The sequence below is a fragment of the Apodemus sylvaticus genome, chromosome 12 (genome assembly GCF_947179515.1).
Source record: "Apodemus sylvaticus chromosome 12, mApoSyl1.1, whole genome shotgun sequence".
Classification (NCBI taxonomy): domain Eukaryota; kingdom Metazoa; phylum Chordata; class Mammalia; order Rodentia; family Muridae; genus Apodemus; species Apodemus sylvaticus.
This window is the reverse complement of record NC_067483.1, coordinates 16,994,822-17,014,799: the sequence shown is the minus strand read 5'-3', so window position 1 is coordinate 17,014,799 and position 19,978 is coordinate 16,994,822. Positions and strand designations below refer to the sequence as shown.

Sequence of the window (19,978 nt, the reverse complement as noted above, 5' to 3'; positions counted from 1 at the left end):
AGAAGATACCAGAAGATAGAAAGATCTCCTATGCACATGGATTAGAATAATTAATATTTTGAAAATAGCTATTCTACCAACATCAATCTATAGATTCAATACAATCCTCACCAAAAACTCCAACAGAATTCTTCACAGAAACTGAAAGGGCAATCTTCAGCTTCATTTTTAAACACAAAAAACTGGTATGGCTGAAACAATCTTGAATAATAAAAGAACTTCTGGAGGCATCACCATCTCAGACTTTAAGAGCTATACAGATAAAAGCATAATGGACACCTTCATCAATGGAATAAAATTGAAGACCCAGATATAAGGTGACACGCCTACAAATACCTGATTTTTGAAAAAGAAGCCAGAAATACAAACTGAGAAAAATATAGCATCTTCAACAAATAGTGCTGGTAACACCTTGTGGCTGAATGTAGAAGAATACAAATAAATCCATATCTATCATCTTGTACAAAACTCAACTCAATCAAGGATCTCAACAAAAGGCCAAATACCCTGTGTCTGATGAAAATGAAAGTGGGGGATAGGCTTAAACTCACTGGCACAAGCAAGGACTTTCTGACAAGGACACTGACAACACAGAAACTAAGACCAACAACTATTTCCTGAGCTTTCAAGAAGCTTTAAAGACGTCTGTCTATACAGTCAAGGACACTGCCATTTGGACAAAACAGAGGGATACAGAATGAGAAAAGATCTTCAACAACAACAGATTTAATAGAGAGCTAGTACCTAAAATATAGAGAGAAGAAGAAGAAGAAGAAGAAGAAGAAGAAGAAGAAGAAGAAGAAGAACAACAACAACAACAACAACAGCAGCAGCAGCAACAACAACAACAAACTGGATATCTCGAAAACAAATGATCCAGTTAAAAACCAGGGTACAGAACTAAAGAGAGATATTAAATGAAATACAAATGGCTGAGAAGCACTTAAAGAAATGTTTAACATCCTTAGCTGTCAGGGGATTGTAAAATAAAACTAATTTAAGATTTCATTTTACCCCAATCTGAATGGCCAAGATCAATAAAAACAAATGACAGATCATGTTGTTGAGGACGTTGGAAAATGTGAACATTTACTCATTGCCTCTAGAGCTGCAAATTTTTCATCCGTTGTAGAAAACAGAGTAAAGGTGCTCTAGGGAACTGGTGATAGATGTACCTCAATCCAGTTATACAACTCTTGGGCATATAAACAAAGGACTCTACATCCTACTAAGAGACACCTGCTTATCTACACTTATTGCTGCTCTTGTCCTCGTAGCTAGAAATTGGAAACAGCCTACATGTTCATTAACAACAGATCAGATGAATAGATTATGAAAATGTGGTATATTTACAAAATGGAATATTATTTAGATGTTAAGATAAATGAAATTCACAGGTAAATGGGTGGAGGTAAAAAAATTATTTTGAGTGTGGTAACCCAGACTCCAAGAGACTAATGTATGTTTTCTCTTACATGTAGATGTTAACTTTTAAGTCTTTAATAATTGTGATACATCCAATAATTGTAGATTATGTACCTACTTAGAGACCTACAGAGAAGATGAAGATCTTCCAAGGGGAAATGGAATGTATTATTATGAAGGGGAAACTAGCATAGGGTGGAGAAGAGGGTAAAATGTGGGTCTGGGGAGGGACAGCAAATGCTGAAATCCATCTGAAAAATCATACGAAAGCCCACTGTGCATGCTTTAACTTCCTAAGTGTAAGCTGTACATACATGAAAGGGATCTAAATGGACTCACCAGGTAATAGGAGAAACAATGCTACAACAGAACACTTCATGCCACTCTGTGAAACCCCCAGGGCCATCAGTGAGTTACAACGTGTTGGGTCTTCAGCCAAAGGGGTCCATTGACAACCCCCAAACCTCACAGGCCATTTCCAAGGCTATTGGCTGTTTCCTAAAACCTGATGGCAAGGCCCTACTGCTGAAGACAACGCTTACATGTCTTGCTGAACACAGAGAAGTTGAGATATTGCCTAACTGAAAGCGTTGCCCCTACTGACTAGCACTGATGCTGTTGAAAGATACTCTGTGGGCTACTGGAGAAGGAAGCCAGTCATCAGTCAATCCCTGCTAACCCTGTGATCTACAGCAATGACCTGCCTGCAAGATAATACTGGGCAATAGTGGTCCAGATTTTATGGAAATAACCAATAGCTAAGACCTGAGACTAGATAGGTCAGCTGCCTAGAAGAAAACCTTTTACTTTATTTGCTGTTTTTTATATTATAATTTATATTATATATTTTATATATAATATATTTATAATATGTTATAAATATATTTATATAAATATAAAATAGTTATATTTACATATAAAGCATGTATATATAATATATTTTATATATAATATGCAATTTATTTCATATATTTTATATTAAATATTATATTTATTATTATTAGGGATGAAAGGACTCCTGATGACATATTGCTATAGCCACAGATTACTAAACCCACACTAGAGAAGGCTTTTGCAGTAGCTTGGAATCAGTATAGAGACCCACAATAAACAGTGTGCAGAGAGTGAGAGGCTTTGGAGTGCTTTGTCCTAAATGTGATATTTTCTTCAAATTTCTTCCCTCAGGCCTTAGAGAACGGTGGGGTAGTAGAGGTAGAAAGATTGTAAGAGCCAGAGTTGATGCGTGATCCCCAGGACACAGCGTCTTCCAGACCCAACAGGACTGAGACACACATGAAATCACAGCCACAGTGGAAGCATGCACGCGGGCTACACAGACTGATCCCAGCACCTAGTCAGGGGGATGGACAGGACATGGAGTCCCACCCCTAACCGAGTTGTTTGAATTTGGTGCCCACTGGCAAAGGAAAAGTCGGGTTTTTTTCTGATGGAGTCTCCCTGGGTGTATCAAACCTACTCCAGTGCAGGCTCGTGCCCAGGGGCAGTTACCCAGCACAAATCAAACTCAGTTCTATTTCGTGGGCTTCTGTCTCATTATGCTTTGTTTGGGCATTTTTTGTCTTATTGGTCTTTTGCTTGTTTTGATTTTTTTGGACTGGGTAGCATCTGAGAGGAATTGGGGGAGAAAAAACATGATCAAAATGTATACTTTTTTAAAGAAAAATAGACAAGTTTAATAAACCTGTGTATTTTGTATTCAGTAAATATGAAGGGCTTTCATAAGTCATTAAGAAGGGCTGGAGAGAGAGCTCTGTAGGCAAGACGCATGTGCACACACAAAGCCAGTAAGAAAAAAGTCAACCCAACTTAAAATGGGCGTAAAACCCACCCAATTTGAGGATAAAGAGGGAGGGGCAAGCCGCTGAGTCCCACCTACACGTTGGCGCATGCTCAGATACTGTGCATTTGTTAGAATTGTTAATACAAACACAAACAAGCCAGGACTGACAGTAGGGCTGCTCAGGAGGATGTGGGGCAACCCGACCTGTCATCGCTGCTGACGGGAATACAAAATACTATAGACACGTTGGGAAACATTCGAGGTTTCCTATAACATAGCTTATCATTTACCACACGACCCCGCCCTCTCACTCCTGACGCTTACCCAAGAGAAATAAAATCCCGTTCCGTGTCCACAACAGTTCTTAGAGTTCGACAGTTACTGGTGATTTTCTCTAGCAGAAGTCAGTGAGTAAATGTCTATCCATGCAGAAGGCTACCACTCATCAGCCAAGAGGGGTGGGTTGCTGATGGGCCCAACCTCTGGGAGGGATTGCTGCAGCACTGTGTTGGAAGGAGCAAGACTCGAATGACCACCAACTACACTAAACCACAGGGAAATGCAGGCACAGAGAACAGAGGCTTGTCAGTGGCCCTGGCTAAGTATCGGGGGCTCTCGGTCAAGGGTGTGGGGATGCTGAAAACATCCTGTATCTTGTCTGTGATGATGCTAATCACATAATTATACAGTTTGTCAGAACTTGTAAAACTATAACTAGAAAGGGTGAGCTTCATTTTAACATAACAAACTCTATAGAAACTTGATATTAAGAATGTTTATTTTTCACAGATGCAGTAAATAAAAGCCTTAGATATAAAACTTCACAACTTCTTAGCTATTGAAATAGATCACAAAAACCAGTAAAAGCGACGGTGGCCTTCAAGAGCCTCGTGAGATTGTGGGTTTCCTTTGACTTTGGTGGCCTTTGCATTCTGCCTTCTTGCTCTTGGAGACCAAGAGCTTGGGGTACAGTGACAGCTTGTGTGGCGTTTGTGGTGCTGGTGCTGTGTGTAGATAAGAGGACACCATTGGATGTCATTCTATTTCCATGTTTGAGGCCGGGTCCTTCCTTTGAAGTCTGAACTCACCAGAGAGGCCAGGCTAGCTGACCAGTGATCTCAGCGATTGGTCCGCCTCTGCCCCGCCAGCCCTGAGATTACGAGAGCCCACTCCTGACTTTACTCAGCATGTGTTCTGGGTATGGACCTCATACATGCCAGGTAAGCCCTTTATCCACAAACCCAGCATACACTGAGTGGTTTTATTGGGCTCCAATCTCCTCCCACAGTGGTTGGTCAGTCCTCCAGTCTCTGAGCTGATTGTCAATTCATTATTTTTCCCAAACTTGGAGAGACACCAGAGATGAAAACAACTCACAGAGTTTCTACCCACACATGTGGGCATTCATTCTCCTTGGAGGTCTTTAGCTATGATGAAAAGACCAATTGGGGCCCATTTTAGCTCTTGGCTGTCAGTACAAGATGATGTGAAATTAAGAATGTATATGTCGCCGGGCAGTGGTGGCGCACGCCTGTAATCCCAGCACTCTGGGAGGTAGAGGCAGGCGATTTCTGAGTTCAAGGCTAGCCTGGTCTATAGAGTGAGTTCTAGGACAGCCAGGGCTATATAGAGAAACCCTGTCTCGATAAAAACAAATCCAAAGGCTCTGGAAAGGTGTGTCCCTCTGTCTAAGCTTCAGTAGACAGGTGTCCGGGGTGGGTGGTCTGTCTCAGGAAGACAGTATGATATGTGAGATGGCTTCTGAGCCCAGGGGAAGATAGTCATCGAGGGACACCTGAGAGACAGTGCTGAGGACTTGGGTAGAGTGTGGCTGCTCTTCACCCCAGGTTCTCCTCACACCTGCCTGCCCTGCCTTCTCCACTAACACAGACAGGAAGCAGGGCAGCTGCAGGAGGCGCGCCTTCAGAGGGCCTGATGGGAAATGCCAGCCTGTTCCAACGAAGACAAAGGGGTCACGTTACCAGTTCTTTGACCAGAACGAAGTTACAAGTTACAAGACTGGTAATTTTATCTTCTTTTGTGTTATTGGTAATTTTGTTAAAGGTTTTTTTTTCCATGTTTCTAATTTGGAAAGCATTTATGTATATCAGTTTTACTAAGGGGACTTGAAAGTATGTTGTTGGCCAAGAAGGATCCCAGATAGCTGTTAGGTAACGAGGCTGAGAGAGACAATCAGGTCCAGGAAAGCCATGAGAAGCCAAGATGAAGGGTGCCAATAGACACAGAGGTTATGTAGGTGACCCTGTTACCTGAGGGATGTGGGAAGGCAGTTTCTTGGCATGGCTGCCATGTCTGTTGCCAGCGATTCCAGTGATTTCTAGGCTCACCTTCACTGATGCCAGCTAGACTCTTGCTGGGCCTGCTGCCGGCCACACCCGCCACCCATTTTCAAGTCCCCCTTCTTTTCTGGAAGGGCTCTGGTGGAGCGAGGTACTTGGTTCATCAGCACCGCCCGAGGGCCTGGGAAGTCCACAGACCACACCTTCCCGTCAGCCTCCTTGGGCAGCTGAAGCAAGCAAGCATTCTCTCCAACCTTGCTCTCCACCATCTCCTTTCTCTGGCCACTCAGGGCCAAACATTAAAAGCATCCTGTATAAGGCAATGCTTTCTCCCCCGTCGCAAACAAGTGCTCCCCACAGCTCCTCACAGTCAGTAACATGGGGTGGGAGGTCACCTGCCAACGCACTACCAAAGAGCAAACATTTCCTTCCCATAGTCCTCACTAGAGACAGGCCTCTGCACAGGCTCGTCCCTTTTGCCTAGCACATCACGTAGAGCTGGTTTAGAACTGGGGAGCTAACAGTTGGCACAGCACTTGCATACAAGCATGACATCTGGAGTTGTGTCTATAGGTCACATGGGAGGAGGGGAGCCTAGCCTGTAGAGGGGTCTCTGGGGCCACTAGCTCACTAGTGCCCGGTCAGTGAGAGCCCGGGCCTCAAGAAACAAAGTGGACAGCATCCTAATGAAGGACATCCAAGGATCGCCACTGGGTACCACACTCATGTTGTATTAACATGTGTATGCACCCCCACACACTTATACATACATGCCACATGCAAAGATGGTGAGCTAGATTCAAGGGGAGTGTGAGCTCCGGGTCATTTATCCATCGAGGGTGCAGGTTACAGGTTGCTCAGCCTGAAGCACCTTACCAGTTGTGTCGCTTTTAGAGTAGCCACAGTTGCTTCAGCTTTTGTTTTTATTGTTGTTTTCTGTGCCAGTGGAGTGGGGCAGGAGTCCTGTAGACCCAGTTCCCAAATCTTTTTCATTTACTTTGGGATTTTGATGCCTAAATGCAAATTCAGCTTCTCACCATTGTAGGAATCAATTCATTGCCCTGAACATCAAAGGGACCCGGTCACCAGGGGCTCCTCGATTACCAGGGATGGAAAATGTGCATTTCTCAAATTACCTCCACCCTCTTCAGCATTTTTTTTTATCATGACCCCGTGGTAGAAAGCAAAGGTGGCTCCAGTCCATTATTCCCTTTCTTCCCCCATGTCACACACTCCATGTCACTCGGGAACGTTTTCCACACCAGGACTTGGGGCAGGTTCCACGCCCTGTGAATCTGGCCTGGCCTTGTGACTTCTTGTGGTCAGTTGATGTTACAGAATTCATCTGCAAGTCAGAACCTGAGCCAAGAATCATGGGGGGATTTATTCTGCTCTCCCAAGGAGTCTGTGCCATAGGGCAATCTAGCCCAGTTTGGAGGCCGGAAGGGTGGGGCGTGGGATGAGCAGGTGGCAGAGCTCCCTTAGAACGGCCTGGAGAGCTGGCGAGTCGACAAGCCTCCTCACTGCCCGGGAGCGAGCCAGCTCAGCTGAACACAGGGGTAGCCATCGCCTTAGCACAGCCAACCCACAGAATCTGAGCTGCGCAGGTGAGGGACGTTTTAAACCACTGAATTTGGAGTGTTTTTGTTACACAGCAGGATTCTTTTCTCTGTCACCTGAAGGTTCCACATGTCACATTCAAACTATTCTATGATCACAGGTCAAACGAATTTCTCATTTTGCTCTCTGGGTCGCAGGCTGGCAGAGAAGACTGTACTTCCCTTCCCTTTCAACTTTCCGGCTTAGTGGCCAGACTTGAAATGCTTTCCTTTTAAAGGCTTATTCCTTTATTTTCAATGATATGCACACCTGTGTGTGTGTAGATGAGTGCGGGTGCCCTCAGAAGCCGTGGGCATTGGCTCTTCGAGGGGCTGGAGTTACAGGTGCCTGGAAACTGACGCTAGGAACTGAACCCTGGTCCTCTGTAAGCAGTATGTGTCCTAAACTTGTCAAATAATATTTTGCCTTACCTTATGAATAAATACAATAAAATACAATACAATAGAAATAATTTGGATCACAATTTCGTTTAGTTTTGAGACAGGATCTCTCTGTGTGGCCCTGCCTGTCCTGTAATTTGAGATGTAGAACACATTGGCCTTGAACTAACAAAGATCTGCCGGCTACTGTCTCCCGAGGGTTGGGATTAAAGGAGTGTACCATCATGCCTGGTTGGATTATAATTTTTGTAATAAGCTTTGTTTTAACAGGACATAAGAATAACATTTTATGGGCAAATAAAGGTTTAATAATCTCTTTACCATGACACTGGAGTAACTTTTATCATTCTCTTCTTTATATTGTTTATATTTACCAAAGACAATCCAGCCACATGCACGCACGTAGCTGTCTTTGTTGTGTATTTCCTATGGTGTCATTGGCTTTGAACCAATATAACCTCGGTAGGGATCCTTATTACCTTTTTTCTTTCCCTGAAAGTAGATTCTTAATGCTCTTAAACTTTTGATTTTAGGAGTACTTTAGCCTCCACCAAATCGTCCTTTTGGTGTCTCTGGGTAGGGAAACAGTGTTAAATTGCCATTTGACTTTGTATGGGGAAAATGGAAGTACAGCAAAAAGAACTGGACGGTGACGCTCCAGGGCATGGAGCTTTTAGCTCCGCCCCCTTCTTCATGGAGTTTAATACACTCCATACCAAAAGGCATAATGGCTTTATTGAATTCAGTAACATCTCTCTTTGGAAGGGTATTAACAAAATTACTATCATTGCATCATTCCTGCACTGGGCTTATTTCCTGAAGTTCTTTACGTTAGCATAGGAGCCCATACATTACAGAGCTGTTCACCACTTCTGCATTAAAAATCAGAATCAACTGCTATGACCACAGGAGAACTTCAGTCAGGAGGAAACCAGTAACAGATGGGGCCCTGCTCAGCTGGGTACTGTGGCTGCACATGACCATCATTAACAAGTGTAGAACCTATCGGATTGCTGTTAAGGTCTGTGTAAAACATTAAGGCCTAGTTGGAATGTTAAGACCTATGTAACTGTTACCTGGGCAGTCGGCCATTTTGTGCTGTTTCTAATGTTATAAGGAGACTTTCTCATATGCTGTTATTGCTGTTACTAGGAAACTTTCTCATGTCCAAACTGATTGCATATTGTTATGTTCTGTGCCTTTGGGAAAAAAATCATGGTAGAAGTCAGTAGAACTGTTTTGTATAGTGACCCACAAGGAGCTTGGACTCAGACCAGCCACCCACTTCCTGTACCTGTAATATAACCTTTTATGGTATTTGCTTTTATAAGTTGCCCCTGGGATGAACCCCAACATCAGAGAGACACTCATATAAGAAACTATTTGGAATAAAACTTCCACTTTGAGTAGAAATCAAGTAAAGTTTAATTTCCCAAGCCCTCCCTGGGAATTGACATCCCACTTGGCAGAAAGACACATGTACATGGGTAGCTGATCCTGGTAGACAAGTTAAGACATGAATGTTGGACAAGCCAAGTCCCCTGCTGCAGTTAAATACCCCAACCAACGAGAACAAGTTAAATGTACAACAAAGACACGCTCATAAGAAAATCCCCTATCTCTAAACCCTGATTGGTGAAATAATGTGTTTGTGGATTTTTGTAGGATCTTAACTCAGTGTCATGGTTCAGCTTCTGAGCCTGAATTGTGGCCCTGATTGATTAGTGCACAGGTTTGTGTGTGTGTATGTGTGTGTGTGTGTGTTGCTTCCGCATTTTAAGTGACAAGCCAGGAGATCTAAAGAGATGCCTCACAATTAAGAATAAAAGTTGGAGTTCAAAACCCAGCACCCCACCATGCAGTCTGCAACTACACGTAATTCCAGCTCCATGGGGTCCCATGTCCTCTGCTGGCCTCCGAGGACAAACACACACACAGACACACACACACACACACACACACACACACACCACACAAACATACCACACACATACCCACACAACACACACACACACACACACACACATACTACACATACCACACATACATACCACACACACACAAACACACACACACCAAACACACACCACACACATACACCACTCATACACAAGCACACATACCACACACACACCACACATACACATACATCACACACACCACATACACACCACACACACACCCCCACACACACCACAAACACACACACCACACACACACATATACACACACACATACACACACCACACACACACCACACACACACACATCACGCACACCCCACACACACACCACAAACACACACACCACACACACACATATACACACACACATACACATACCACATACACACCAAACCACACACACACACACACACACACACACACACACACACACACACACGGAAGAGTGTTTTTTTACTTTTATAAGGCTAAATTACTCAGGCACAAATACTTTGAAGAAAAGAGGGCCTCCTGCCTAAGTGCATTTATGACATTTAACGGAGGAAGAGAAAAAGCAAATTGACACACCAACTTTATTCATTCTTTCTTGAATTTCCCGGGCACCTTTATTTTTCCCTTTGGCTGTATGTCCTATTTACTCCCTCCATCTTTTCTAGACAGCTAATCATTAAAAAAAAGTAAGAATGCCAAAACCACAAAAGGTATTTTTTTTTTTTTTTTTGAGATTTAGTGGCCAAGTACCTGCCACTGTGGAAAACAAAACAGAAACAGAAACAGGGAGAGGACAGGGCCACCTGAACTTAGCTCTGAAGGATCTACACACACTAAGAGCCTTAGTGCTGGTGGCCTTGTGTCCCTTTCACTCTTTGGAGAAAAACTGAGACACACACTGTTTTCAGAAAATAAAACCCGCTGCTCATTCCTTGCACGTCACCCCCTAGCTCTCCACATCCAGCCTTTTTCTGAAAGTGCTTAGGGGACACTGGCAAAAGCTGTCACCACATGGGAGGAGTGCAAAACAATGTAAAGGGGACAGCACCTCAGGATTGCCAGGAAGTGTGTATGGGGGGGGGGATCAGAAAACACTACAAAAGCAAGTGGGTAATAAATATGGGGGTGGGTGATACAGATCTCAATAATGCCAGACACCAACGTTGCAAAAAAGGCCAAACTGAATGATGCCAGGTGGTAGGAGGCAGAGGAGAGGGGCTGTGGAGGGAGTGCGAGGTGGACTCCACCGCCCTGCCGCCACGCCAGCAGCCTGCACCTGTGAGGAGGTGCGCAGCGGCATGGAACGGGTTCTTGGAAAGCCACTGGCGCCCTGCACCCAGGGCAGGCAGAAAAGGTGCTGTCATTCTGCACAATGTCCGGACCCTTGAGTATGGAGTGAGGCGTGCGCCCCACCCTGCTCCTGCACCGGCCGCGATGCCCCATCCTTCTGCCCGGGTGCCCCCTGCTCCTGCAGCCCAGCCCCGGTGGCGCAGGCGTCGGGGAAGCGCGGCGCGGTGCCCGCAAAGGAGTCTCTGCGTGCCAGCGTCTCCTCCTGCACCGGGCGGCCCACGGGCTCCGGCTCCGGCTCGGCGGGCCCCGGGCCCTCCTGCGAGGTCTGGCTGACGTACACCACGATGATGTCACCCTTGAAGTTCATCACCTGCCCGCTGGAGATGAACGTGGAATTACTGTTTCCCGTCACGTTCCCTGCAGGGGACAGAGCATAGAGAAACTGCATTAGGGACTACAGTCAGAGCAACGCGGCAGGCAGGTGTGTCCCCCTGGGGAAGCTTGGGCCATCACAGCGGGAGCACTGCAGCAACAGAGGGGACGGGGAGGAGGTGAAGAGATGGGAATGAATGGCTACCTTTTCATATCTCACCGGGACGGTACCCAACTCCAGGACACTGGCAGGAGAACCCACCCGGATTCTGGACTCTAGACAACATTAAGTTGGAGTTCCAGGAGGGAAGAGAAGGAAGAAAGCTTTCGGGCTTGGGGATAGAGTGGCGGTAGGGGAAAAGAGAGGAGATGGAAGAGGAGAGAGGAAGATGGACGAAAGGGGGCGGGGACGACTTCAGTAGGCGGAGTCCAGCCTGCAATCAATCCACCAAACACAGAGCAGACCTCGGCTCGCTGGGCTGAACTGGGGCTGAGCCTGCCTGTCACCTTCTAAGGGTTCCTGATGTCTCAGCCCTGCAGAGTGATCATGGAGCTAAGTGCACTCAGAGTTCAACAGACATTGATACATTTCAATTTACTCCTCTAGAAGAGAGAGGAAGAGGAGGAGAAACGAAAAACTCATTCTTTCCTTTTGAACTCTAGTTCTATCATTCTTTGGTGGCTAAATGGAAGTAGCCAATCTTTGATTAATAAAACTTCTAGCAAGCAGGACATTTAAGAGACAGAAGGGAACACGCCCCGTCTCCTTTGTTTTATTTATTTTTTTCATTTAAAGACCCATGCACCACGAATTTCTCAAGCGGAAAATAACTGCCCCAACTCCCAACACTCAGCCTGAAATCAGACCGAAGCCATCAGAGCGGCCCCTCCCTGGTCTCCCTGGTCTCCCGTGCTTACGTCCATGCCCATCTTCTGTTGTAACCCAACTCAACAGTAATTTATACAAACAAGATGAAGCTCGCACTACCCACTCTGAACGAAGTTTCCTCAAAACTGGAAGGGCTTTTAAAGACAGTGACTAATGCACTGTAGGCATTCTGGAAATTTCTTGGGGGAACCGTTCTGCCTGAGAAGCCAGTGGGGAGGCACAGTGGAAAGCACTTGGGAAGATAAGGATTTTTAATGTGAACAACGAATCCAAAGAGGCAACGGTCTGTGGTTCCTGCTGTTCTCCCACAGGCTACTGCACGGAGCGCCGGAAGGTTCTGTCCGCATAAAGTGCCATCAGGGAGCCTGGCTCCCATTGCTACCCAGCCCCATGCGTCTACAGGCGCTTCTCCCTCCCGGTACTGTGCACGCACTCAAAGCCTCTCTGTCGCCCTGTGGTGGGCGTTCTCAGCCTCTCCGTGTGCCTATCTCTCCCATCGGGTTACCTTCCAGCTGGGTGGAAAAGAAACCAAAGTAACACATACATGTCACACATGTTATATTCTAACTAAACACATACTCTATGTATTTAATAAAGTCAGTAACTGTGGGTGGCTTAGAATATGGTTTTTCTCCGTTCAGCCATTCTGTTTTATTATGACATCATCTACTTGTTTTGCTCTTCACCATATTGAAGCACAGAGGGCTTCCCTCACTGGTGCAGGGCCGATTCACGACTCTGGCTGTGATCTTTCTCCTCATCCTAATTAGATCTGTCTGGTGGTGTCGGGTACACGGGATCTATTGGCCATTTACATTTTTATCTTCCTACAGATCATCATGATGAGCCCACTGGTCGGAGCCGCAGTTCATCTGGGCCCAGTAAAGGCCCTGAGCTTTTTTTGTGCCTTCTTGCACAAAAAGATTTTGTGGAAAATCTTGAGCATTTCATCCCTTAACACATTTATCCTGATAACGATACACTAAAAATCCTAATGTGCATTCTTGTTTGCTGGTTTGTTTGTTTGTTTGTTTTTTCTTCAGCGTGGAACTCAATTCTTTGAGCTCACAGGGCACAGACAGAATCCGGAATGCCATCCTTGGACGGCATGGCTCACAAAGGCCTTTGAAATTGCTGACAGTTAGTAAAGTTACCTAGAAAGAGAACATAATTATCAACTTTAATTGCCAATTTTCTTTAATCAGATGTATGATTTATGGGCCAGAGCAATGTCTCTTTGGGTAAAAGCACTCTTTGAATACGCCTGAGTTTAATCCTTAACAGGAGAGTACCAACTTTGAAAATTGTCTCCTGACTTCCACCTTTGCATTGTGGCATGTGTGTACCCACCACACACCACATACACACCACACACACACACACACACACACACACGAAGACAGACACATACATGCATTCACACACACAAATTAAATAAAAATATAAAGGAATGATGTATGACAAAAACAATCTATGATCAAGCTCACTGGGCTAGCATTTGTGGGAAAGAGTCAGTTTGTCCTGATTAAACTTTAAAAAAACAAAAAACCATGGACTTGGTGGTCTGTGAGAGGCAGAACAGACCTTGTGCGCAGGTTACCTGCACACCTGCCAAGGCCGTGGGCACAGAGACTTTACTGTCACCTCACCTCCAGGTTCCTATTAACTTTCATACCAGGCACATCGCTTTTGTTCTTCGGTAGGCTCTGCAAAGTGGCCCTGATAAGACGGCAGCTCTGGTTTTGTCCCCACAGGTTTGCTGTTGCTCTCTTAGGAGATAATGTTTTATAAGATAGCTATATTTTGATATTACTGCAGGGTTTGCGAATAAATAATTTTCTCTTATCAATGAACTGGCTACTCAAGAAGGCAGAGAACTGTAGACATTGTCCGTTGATAACTCCCCTCTCTCCTCTCCTATGTCCTTCCTTAGGACAGCCCTAAAGTCTTTACCCTGCTGGAAATAGCCTCGAATGTCTGATCATACTGCCTTTACCTCCTGTGTGCTCAGGTTACAGGTTTGCTGTGGCCATGGGCATGCACCACCATGCTTGGTTTATGCAGTCCCGGGCATTCGACCTGGGACTTTATGTGTGCCAGGCAATCGCTGGTCCATTCTAGATTGTCTCCAGCCCCAACGCTCTTAAAGCACAGACCCCAGGCTTTGTTTCCCCTACCACTTGGTGGTCAGTTCTTAACTGCTTTCTGATGGTGGAGATCTGAGAATGGGGCTGCACAGTGTCCGATTACAACACACCCATTGCATCTTCAGTGTTTGTGGTTTAGCTCTTTCTGTGGTTTCTTTAAAGCAGTGTGAGAAGGAAAGGTCGTCCTTTGGCTTCTACCAAGTCTTTTAATGGTTTTTATAGCAATAATCCTCTCGCCTATCAGCCATGTTCTTTCTTGTAAGCTAATATAACTGTTATGTCCTAAAGTACAATGAGCTCTGGCCATACTCACAGCCCTGGGAACACATGGGTTCAAGGACCCATGGCCATTCAGTGGTGGAAGCAGGAAGTGTCTGTGTGTGTGTGTGTGTGTGTGTGTGTGTGCATGAGTTATACATGTACTTGTTTACATTATGATTGTGTGTGTGTGTGTGTGTGTCCATGTGTGCATGCGCATGAGTGACCGACGTACATGGTTTACATTGTGATTATGTGTGGTGTAGATGCATGGCCATGCATGTGTGTGTGCACACAGGCCAGAGGCTGATGCTAGGTGTCTGATACCCTTCCTTATTTTCCACATTATGTTTGGACAGCACTGTCTCCCTGAGTGTGGAACTCATCAGTTTGACTAGGTTGGTCAAACAGTGAGCACCAGGGGTCCTCTTGTTTCTCCTCTGGGGGCTGTTGCTGGGGTTGCAGATGTGTGCTGCTGACTTTACATGTATGCTGTGGATCTCAGGCTAGTGTAACATGCACTGCAGCAACTGAGTGACCTCCCCATCCCCTAAAGCTGTGGTTTTGGTTTTTTTTTTTTTAAACCTGGAGGACTTGTGAAACCTCCAGGAATTCAAGTCAATCAGGCCTGTCTTTCCTTCTTCCTGGTACTGATCTCAGAGGCGATGGCCTGGCGCTTTAAGGCACAAGCTTCACCATCTCATATGTGAACGATTGTTGTATAGCTCATTAGCTTCATGATGAGGAACTTACTCCCTAAGATTTCTCTAATTAAGCCAGGCGGTGGTGGCGCATGCCTGTAATCCCAGCACTCTGGGAGGCAAAGTCAGGCGGATTTCTGAGTTCGAGGCCAGCCTGGTCTACAGAGTTCCAAGACAGCCAGGGCTATACAGAGAAACCCTGTCTCGAAAAAAACAAATCCAAAAAACAAAACAAAAAAAAAGATTTCTCTAATTAAGATAATATATAAAGTACTTGGTAATGAAAATTTCCCTGTGTATACACTGTATGTATGTATGTATGTATGTATGTATGTATGTATGTATATATGCATGTATGTATGATACATAGGTATATATAAGGAGGGCAGAGGTCAAGTGTCTTCACACTCTACTGGCTGGACTGTCTCCATGTCCCAGATTATAGGCACACATGGCCACATGTGGCTTTTTAAGTGGGTACTGAGGCAAAGTTAGTGCCTGCTCAGCAGCACTTTATCCACGGAGATGTCTCCTCAGCCCCTAGTAGTGCATGCCGGCCCCTGATGGGACTCCAAGCTTTAGGCAATGGAGCCGCTCTCCCTGGTGACGGAACTGCTACCATGTTAGAAGGCTTCAACGCCAGAATGGCCGGGGCGTTTCTACTACACTTAAAATGGGTTAGTTGGCTTAATGCTGATATTTAATGTGACTTAACTAGATAAAGGTTCAGACAACATGACAATGTTAAAAATGGCATCAAAGACAATGGAAGTAATGAACAAATTATCTGCCTGATTATAATCAGAGATATGTTTATACTTTACTAAACCCACGCTTTATATAGAAGGCTCTTTCTGTATTTCTAAGGATAAAAAATGTTTTTCTCAGGCAGGAAGAACGAACTTGGTTCTGAGAAGCTACTTCCTGGCAGGACTTAACATTCTTAAGCAAGGCAATGAATGCACTCTTTCTTTCTCAAAGGCATGTTATGTTGTTTAAGATGCTTACAATATGAATATTAAACCACAAGAAGCATGCCAGATAAAAAAGCACCAAATTGTCATGGAGATTTCTACATGCCTAGAGCTAAAAATACGAACAAAAACGCACAAACATTTTCTGTTTCACCATATGCTTCCCATATGGCTTCCCTTTTTAAGGTAATGCAAGCTCTGTTTCAGGCATTTGGGAAAAAAATTAAGCATGTGATGCAAGGGAAGGAAGTAATGTATAAAATAGTTCCATTCTGAATCATGCTAAGAATTATTTAGACAATCTTGTGGCGAATCCCTTCCTAAACGAAGCCTATTGGCTCAGAAAGGAGGATTCTATCTATCTATCTATCTATCTATCTATCTATCTATCTATCTATCTATGTATCTATCTATCTATAACAATTTTTAAATATTTTTTCATATGTGTATGTAGTATGTATATGTATGTCCTTGCATGTGTGTGGGCACACATACTTGGATGTGGATTTGGGTGGGTGTGTATGTGTGCAATGTGCGTGGGCATACATACATGGGTATTGTGGTGGGCACTGTGGGTACACATGAAGCTGGCATGTATGTTACTTCTGGGGACCTGGACTGTCGTCTTCTTGCTTGTGCTAAAGTGTTTTAACCTCTGAGCCATCTCCCTAGCCATCACCAACGTTTTAAAAATAATGTGTTGATTTCTATTTTTAAGATTTGATTATTTATTTTATGTATATAAGTACAGCATAGCTGTCTTCAGCCACATCAGAAGGAGGAGGCATCAGATCCCATTACAGATGGTTGTGATCCACCATGTGGTTTCTGGGAATTGAACTCAGGACCTCTGGAAGAGCAGTCAGCGTTTGGAACCGCTGACCTGTCTCTCCAGCCCTACGTGTTAATTTCTAACACTAATGAACGCCAAATATCTCTGACAAGTAAACTATGAAGATGCCAGTTTTACCCATGTGCTGCCCACTCTATGGGCCCAGTTGGTACCGACGTGTGTTCTGACAGCGGGGCAGTGAGCAGGCTGCCCTCGCTGGAGTACTGAGGGAAAGGGAGGAACACTGGACAGGAAAACCTTTGTCCCCACCTTTCAGGATACAAACGGTTTTCCTAAAGCGGGTAAGCTCAGGGGTGGGGATGGAAATGAGAGTATGTGAGGCAGCCATCTTCCTTCCAGTGCCCTAGGAGCTGAGAGAATCCTGAGTTCCCTGTAAGAAGGTCTGGAGGAGAGCTTCTCACGGGCTCATTTGTTTGAATTCGTGGTTCCCAGCTAAACTATCCAGTGAGGACTAGGAGGCGTGGCCTTGTTGGAGGAGGAGTGGCACTTCTCTCTCTCTCTCTCTCTCTCTCTCTCTCTCTCTCTCTCTCTCTCTCTCTCTTTCTCTCTCTTCCTGTAAGCTCTCAGCTACTGCTCCATTGCCATGATTCTCACCATGATTGTGGAAGCTCTGAAACTATAAACAAACTCCCAATCAAATGCTTCCTTTTATAAGTTGCCTTGGTCACAGTATCTCCTCACAGCAATGGGATGGTAATTATGACAGAGGGCTTATAATCAAGGTAACCATAGTGAGCCCCCAAATTAAGCATTACTTATGAATTAAGTCCCAGTTGTTTAAGGCACAACCCAAAATATGTTTCTCTATCATTGGTCTAAGGTAGTAATTCTTAGTTCATTAAAAATTAGAACTTCGATACCTGAAGTGAGCTACAGATGAAATGGAAGCATCTCCATGTCCCCTGACCAGAAATATAGCTGGGAGCAGCTCTGGGAGCTGGAGCACCACTTCAAGATGGAACCCTCCTGGGACCTCCGGACTCGAGAGAACATGGCCACCAGACTCAGACTGAAGGAGGAACAAGCTGGGGTTTGCTTCATCCAGGGATCCTTGGAGCAGGAGAAGCACCCTCCCTTGGCCAGGCTGCAGCATCTGCCTGGGATGATAACTCTTCTCCTTCCCACAAAGCCCTCTGCTGCCAGCTGCCAAGCTGGAAGTACAGGCTCATCCCGTCAGTCCCCCTGAGTCCCCAGCCAGTTGTGAGCACAGCTGCTGACCCTCCTTCTCCACGGGGCCACTCCAGCATGTAGCACACAACTGCTTCCCCCAACACCCTTTCAGACTCCTGGCTGCACCAAACTCACCAAATGGTGGATGGATCCCAGAAACCTCAGGGTCAATGCGTGAATACCTGGGCGCCAGGACAGATGACAATGGACAGAAATAGTATGGTAGATGCGGAGTCTCCAACTAGGGCCTCCACTAGAACCTGCAGGGCCACACCCCACAGGTGTGGATCCAACTCTTAACAGCCTCCCTTCAAAGGTGGTATACTTCAGGCTAGCTATCAACGCAATGTGTAGCACAGTATAACCCTGATTGGGCTGGAGAGATGACTCAGCAGTTAAGAGCACTGACTACTCTTCCAAAGGTCCTGAGTTCAATTCCCAGCATCTACAGGGAAGCTCACCACCATCTGTAATGGGATATGATGCCCCCTTCTGGTGTATCTGAAGACAGCTACAGTGTACTCATATAAATACATAATTTTTTTTTTTTTTAAAGAGTTAGAACTTCTCTGCAATAGATTTAACAATCTTGGGTATTTTTCTCAAATTTGTCTCTACACGTGGAACTGTTTGAACAGCTATTTATGTTCTGTAAAAAGCTGGCAGCATACGCTAGAGCTAAGGCTCACCAGGTGAAGGCACTTGTGGCCAAGCCTGGCAGCCAGAGGTTGATTCCCCTGGGTCACATCATGGAAGGAGAGAACAAAGGTTCTTTGCTTGAGCACAAACAGCCCACCGACGATATTATTATTATTATTATTTTTTTTTTTTTTTTTTTGCTTGAGGATAGAATACCATCTGTTAAAAGATTGTGTAGTTACAGAGGACTTTGCAACTGACGGTGCGGGTGTCCTTTGACTCTGGGTATTATTAATCTGTTCCAGATCCCAAACCTTCTCCCAACTGTATTTCTGGTCAAGGGGACCCAGGGTATAGGACGTCAGGGGACGTGGAGATGCTTCCATTTCATCTATGGTTCCAAAGGAGAGAACAGATTGTCAAAAGCTGACTTTTACACAAAAGCCACGGTGTATGTGCACGTGCGTGCACACAAGAAAACGAAATGATACCCTGCCATACAATCTAAAATCCCAGGAAAAGAGGCCTCTGCCTTTAAGCCCTGAGAGCACTCTGCCTTGAAGGTTGGGTCAGGTCTCTCTCTTTCCCCAAGATCACCCTCTTTCACACACATCTTAGAGTATGAATTACGGTACTGTTTCAAAGAGCTAGGAATACATTATTTTGACTCTAAGTACTGTTCATGTATAAGTAATTATGGAGAGAATGGGACGGCCTCAGAAATCAATCTGGCTGCTACCTCTACTCCGGGGAGAATTAACCTGGCCTGCTAGCTGGTGATGAGCCGGCTCTCTGTTCACGTTCTACATGGCTAAGTATCAGACACAGAAAATTAACACTGTCTGTTGATGACACATCAACATCCTTCCTCTGTGCCTACTGCATGCCCGGTGCTCGAGGGGCAAAGCTAGCAACAGACGCGAGAGGCTGTTTCTGCTCTGATACAGGGGCAAGGTTTGGCCTTTGGCTCCACGGTTCCCTCCCTCCCTCCCTCCCCCACTCCCTCGCTCTCACGCAAAATTTTTTTTCTAAGTCCTACGTTCTCAATACACCGAATGTGTTTGTGTGTTTACAGCGCACCGCACTGCCTGAGAGGCAGGAAAACTCGTTGTTTTACCAATCAAGCAGGAACCAATATTACCTCGTGGCCAAAACAGCGTGTATGCGCTGGGCCTCCATCTGACCACCTCCATGTTACAAAACA

At 45.2% G+C, this 19,978-nt stretch overlaps 1 protein-coding gene across 2 annotated transcripts in view; it reads right to left on the bottom strand.

The window, feature by feature from the left end:
• Positions 1–10,287: 10,287 nt before the first annotated feature.
• The window catches only part of Tnfrsf11a (TNF receptor superfamily member 11a), a 61,730-nt gene continuing 52,039 nt past the window's right edge, over positions 10,288–19,978 (bottom strand). For both annotated transcript variants that reach the window (XM_052200790.1, XM_052200791.1), the window contains exon 10: positions 10,288–11,188. In XM_052200790.1, the coding sequence (XP_052056750.1) occupies positions 10,842–11,188 (347 nt within the window). In that variant the 3' untranslated portion in view covers positions 10,288–10,841. The remainder of the gene's footprint in view (positions 11,189–19,978) is intronic.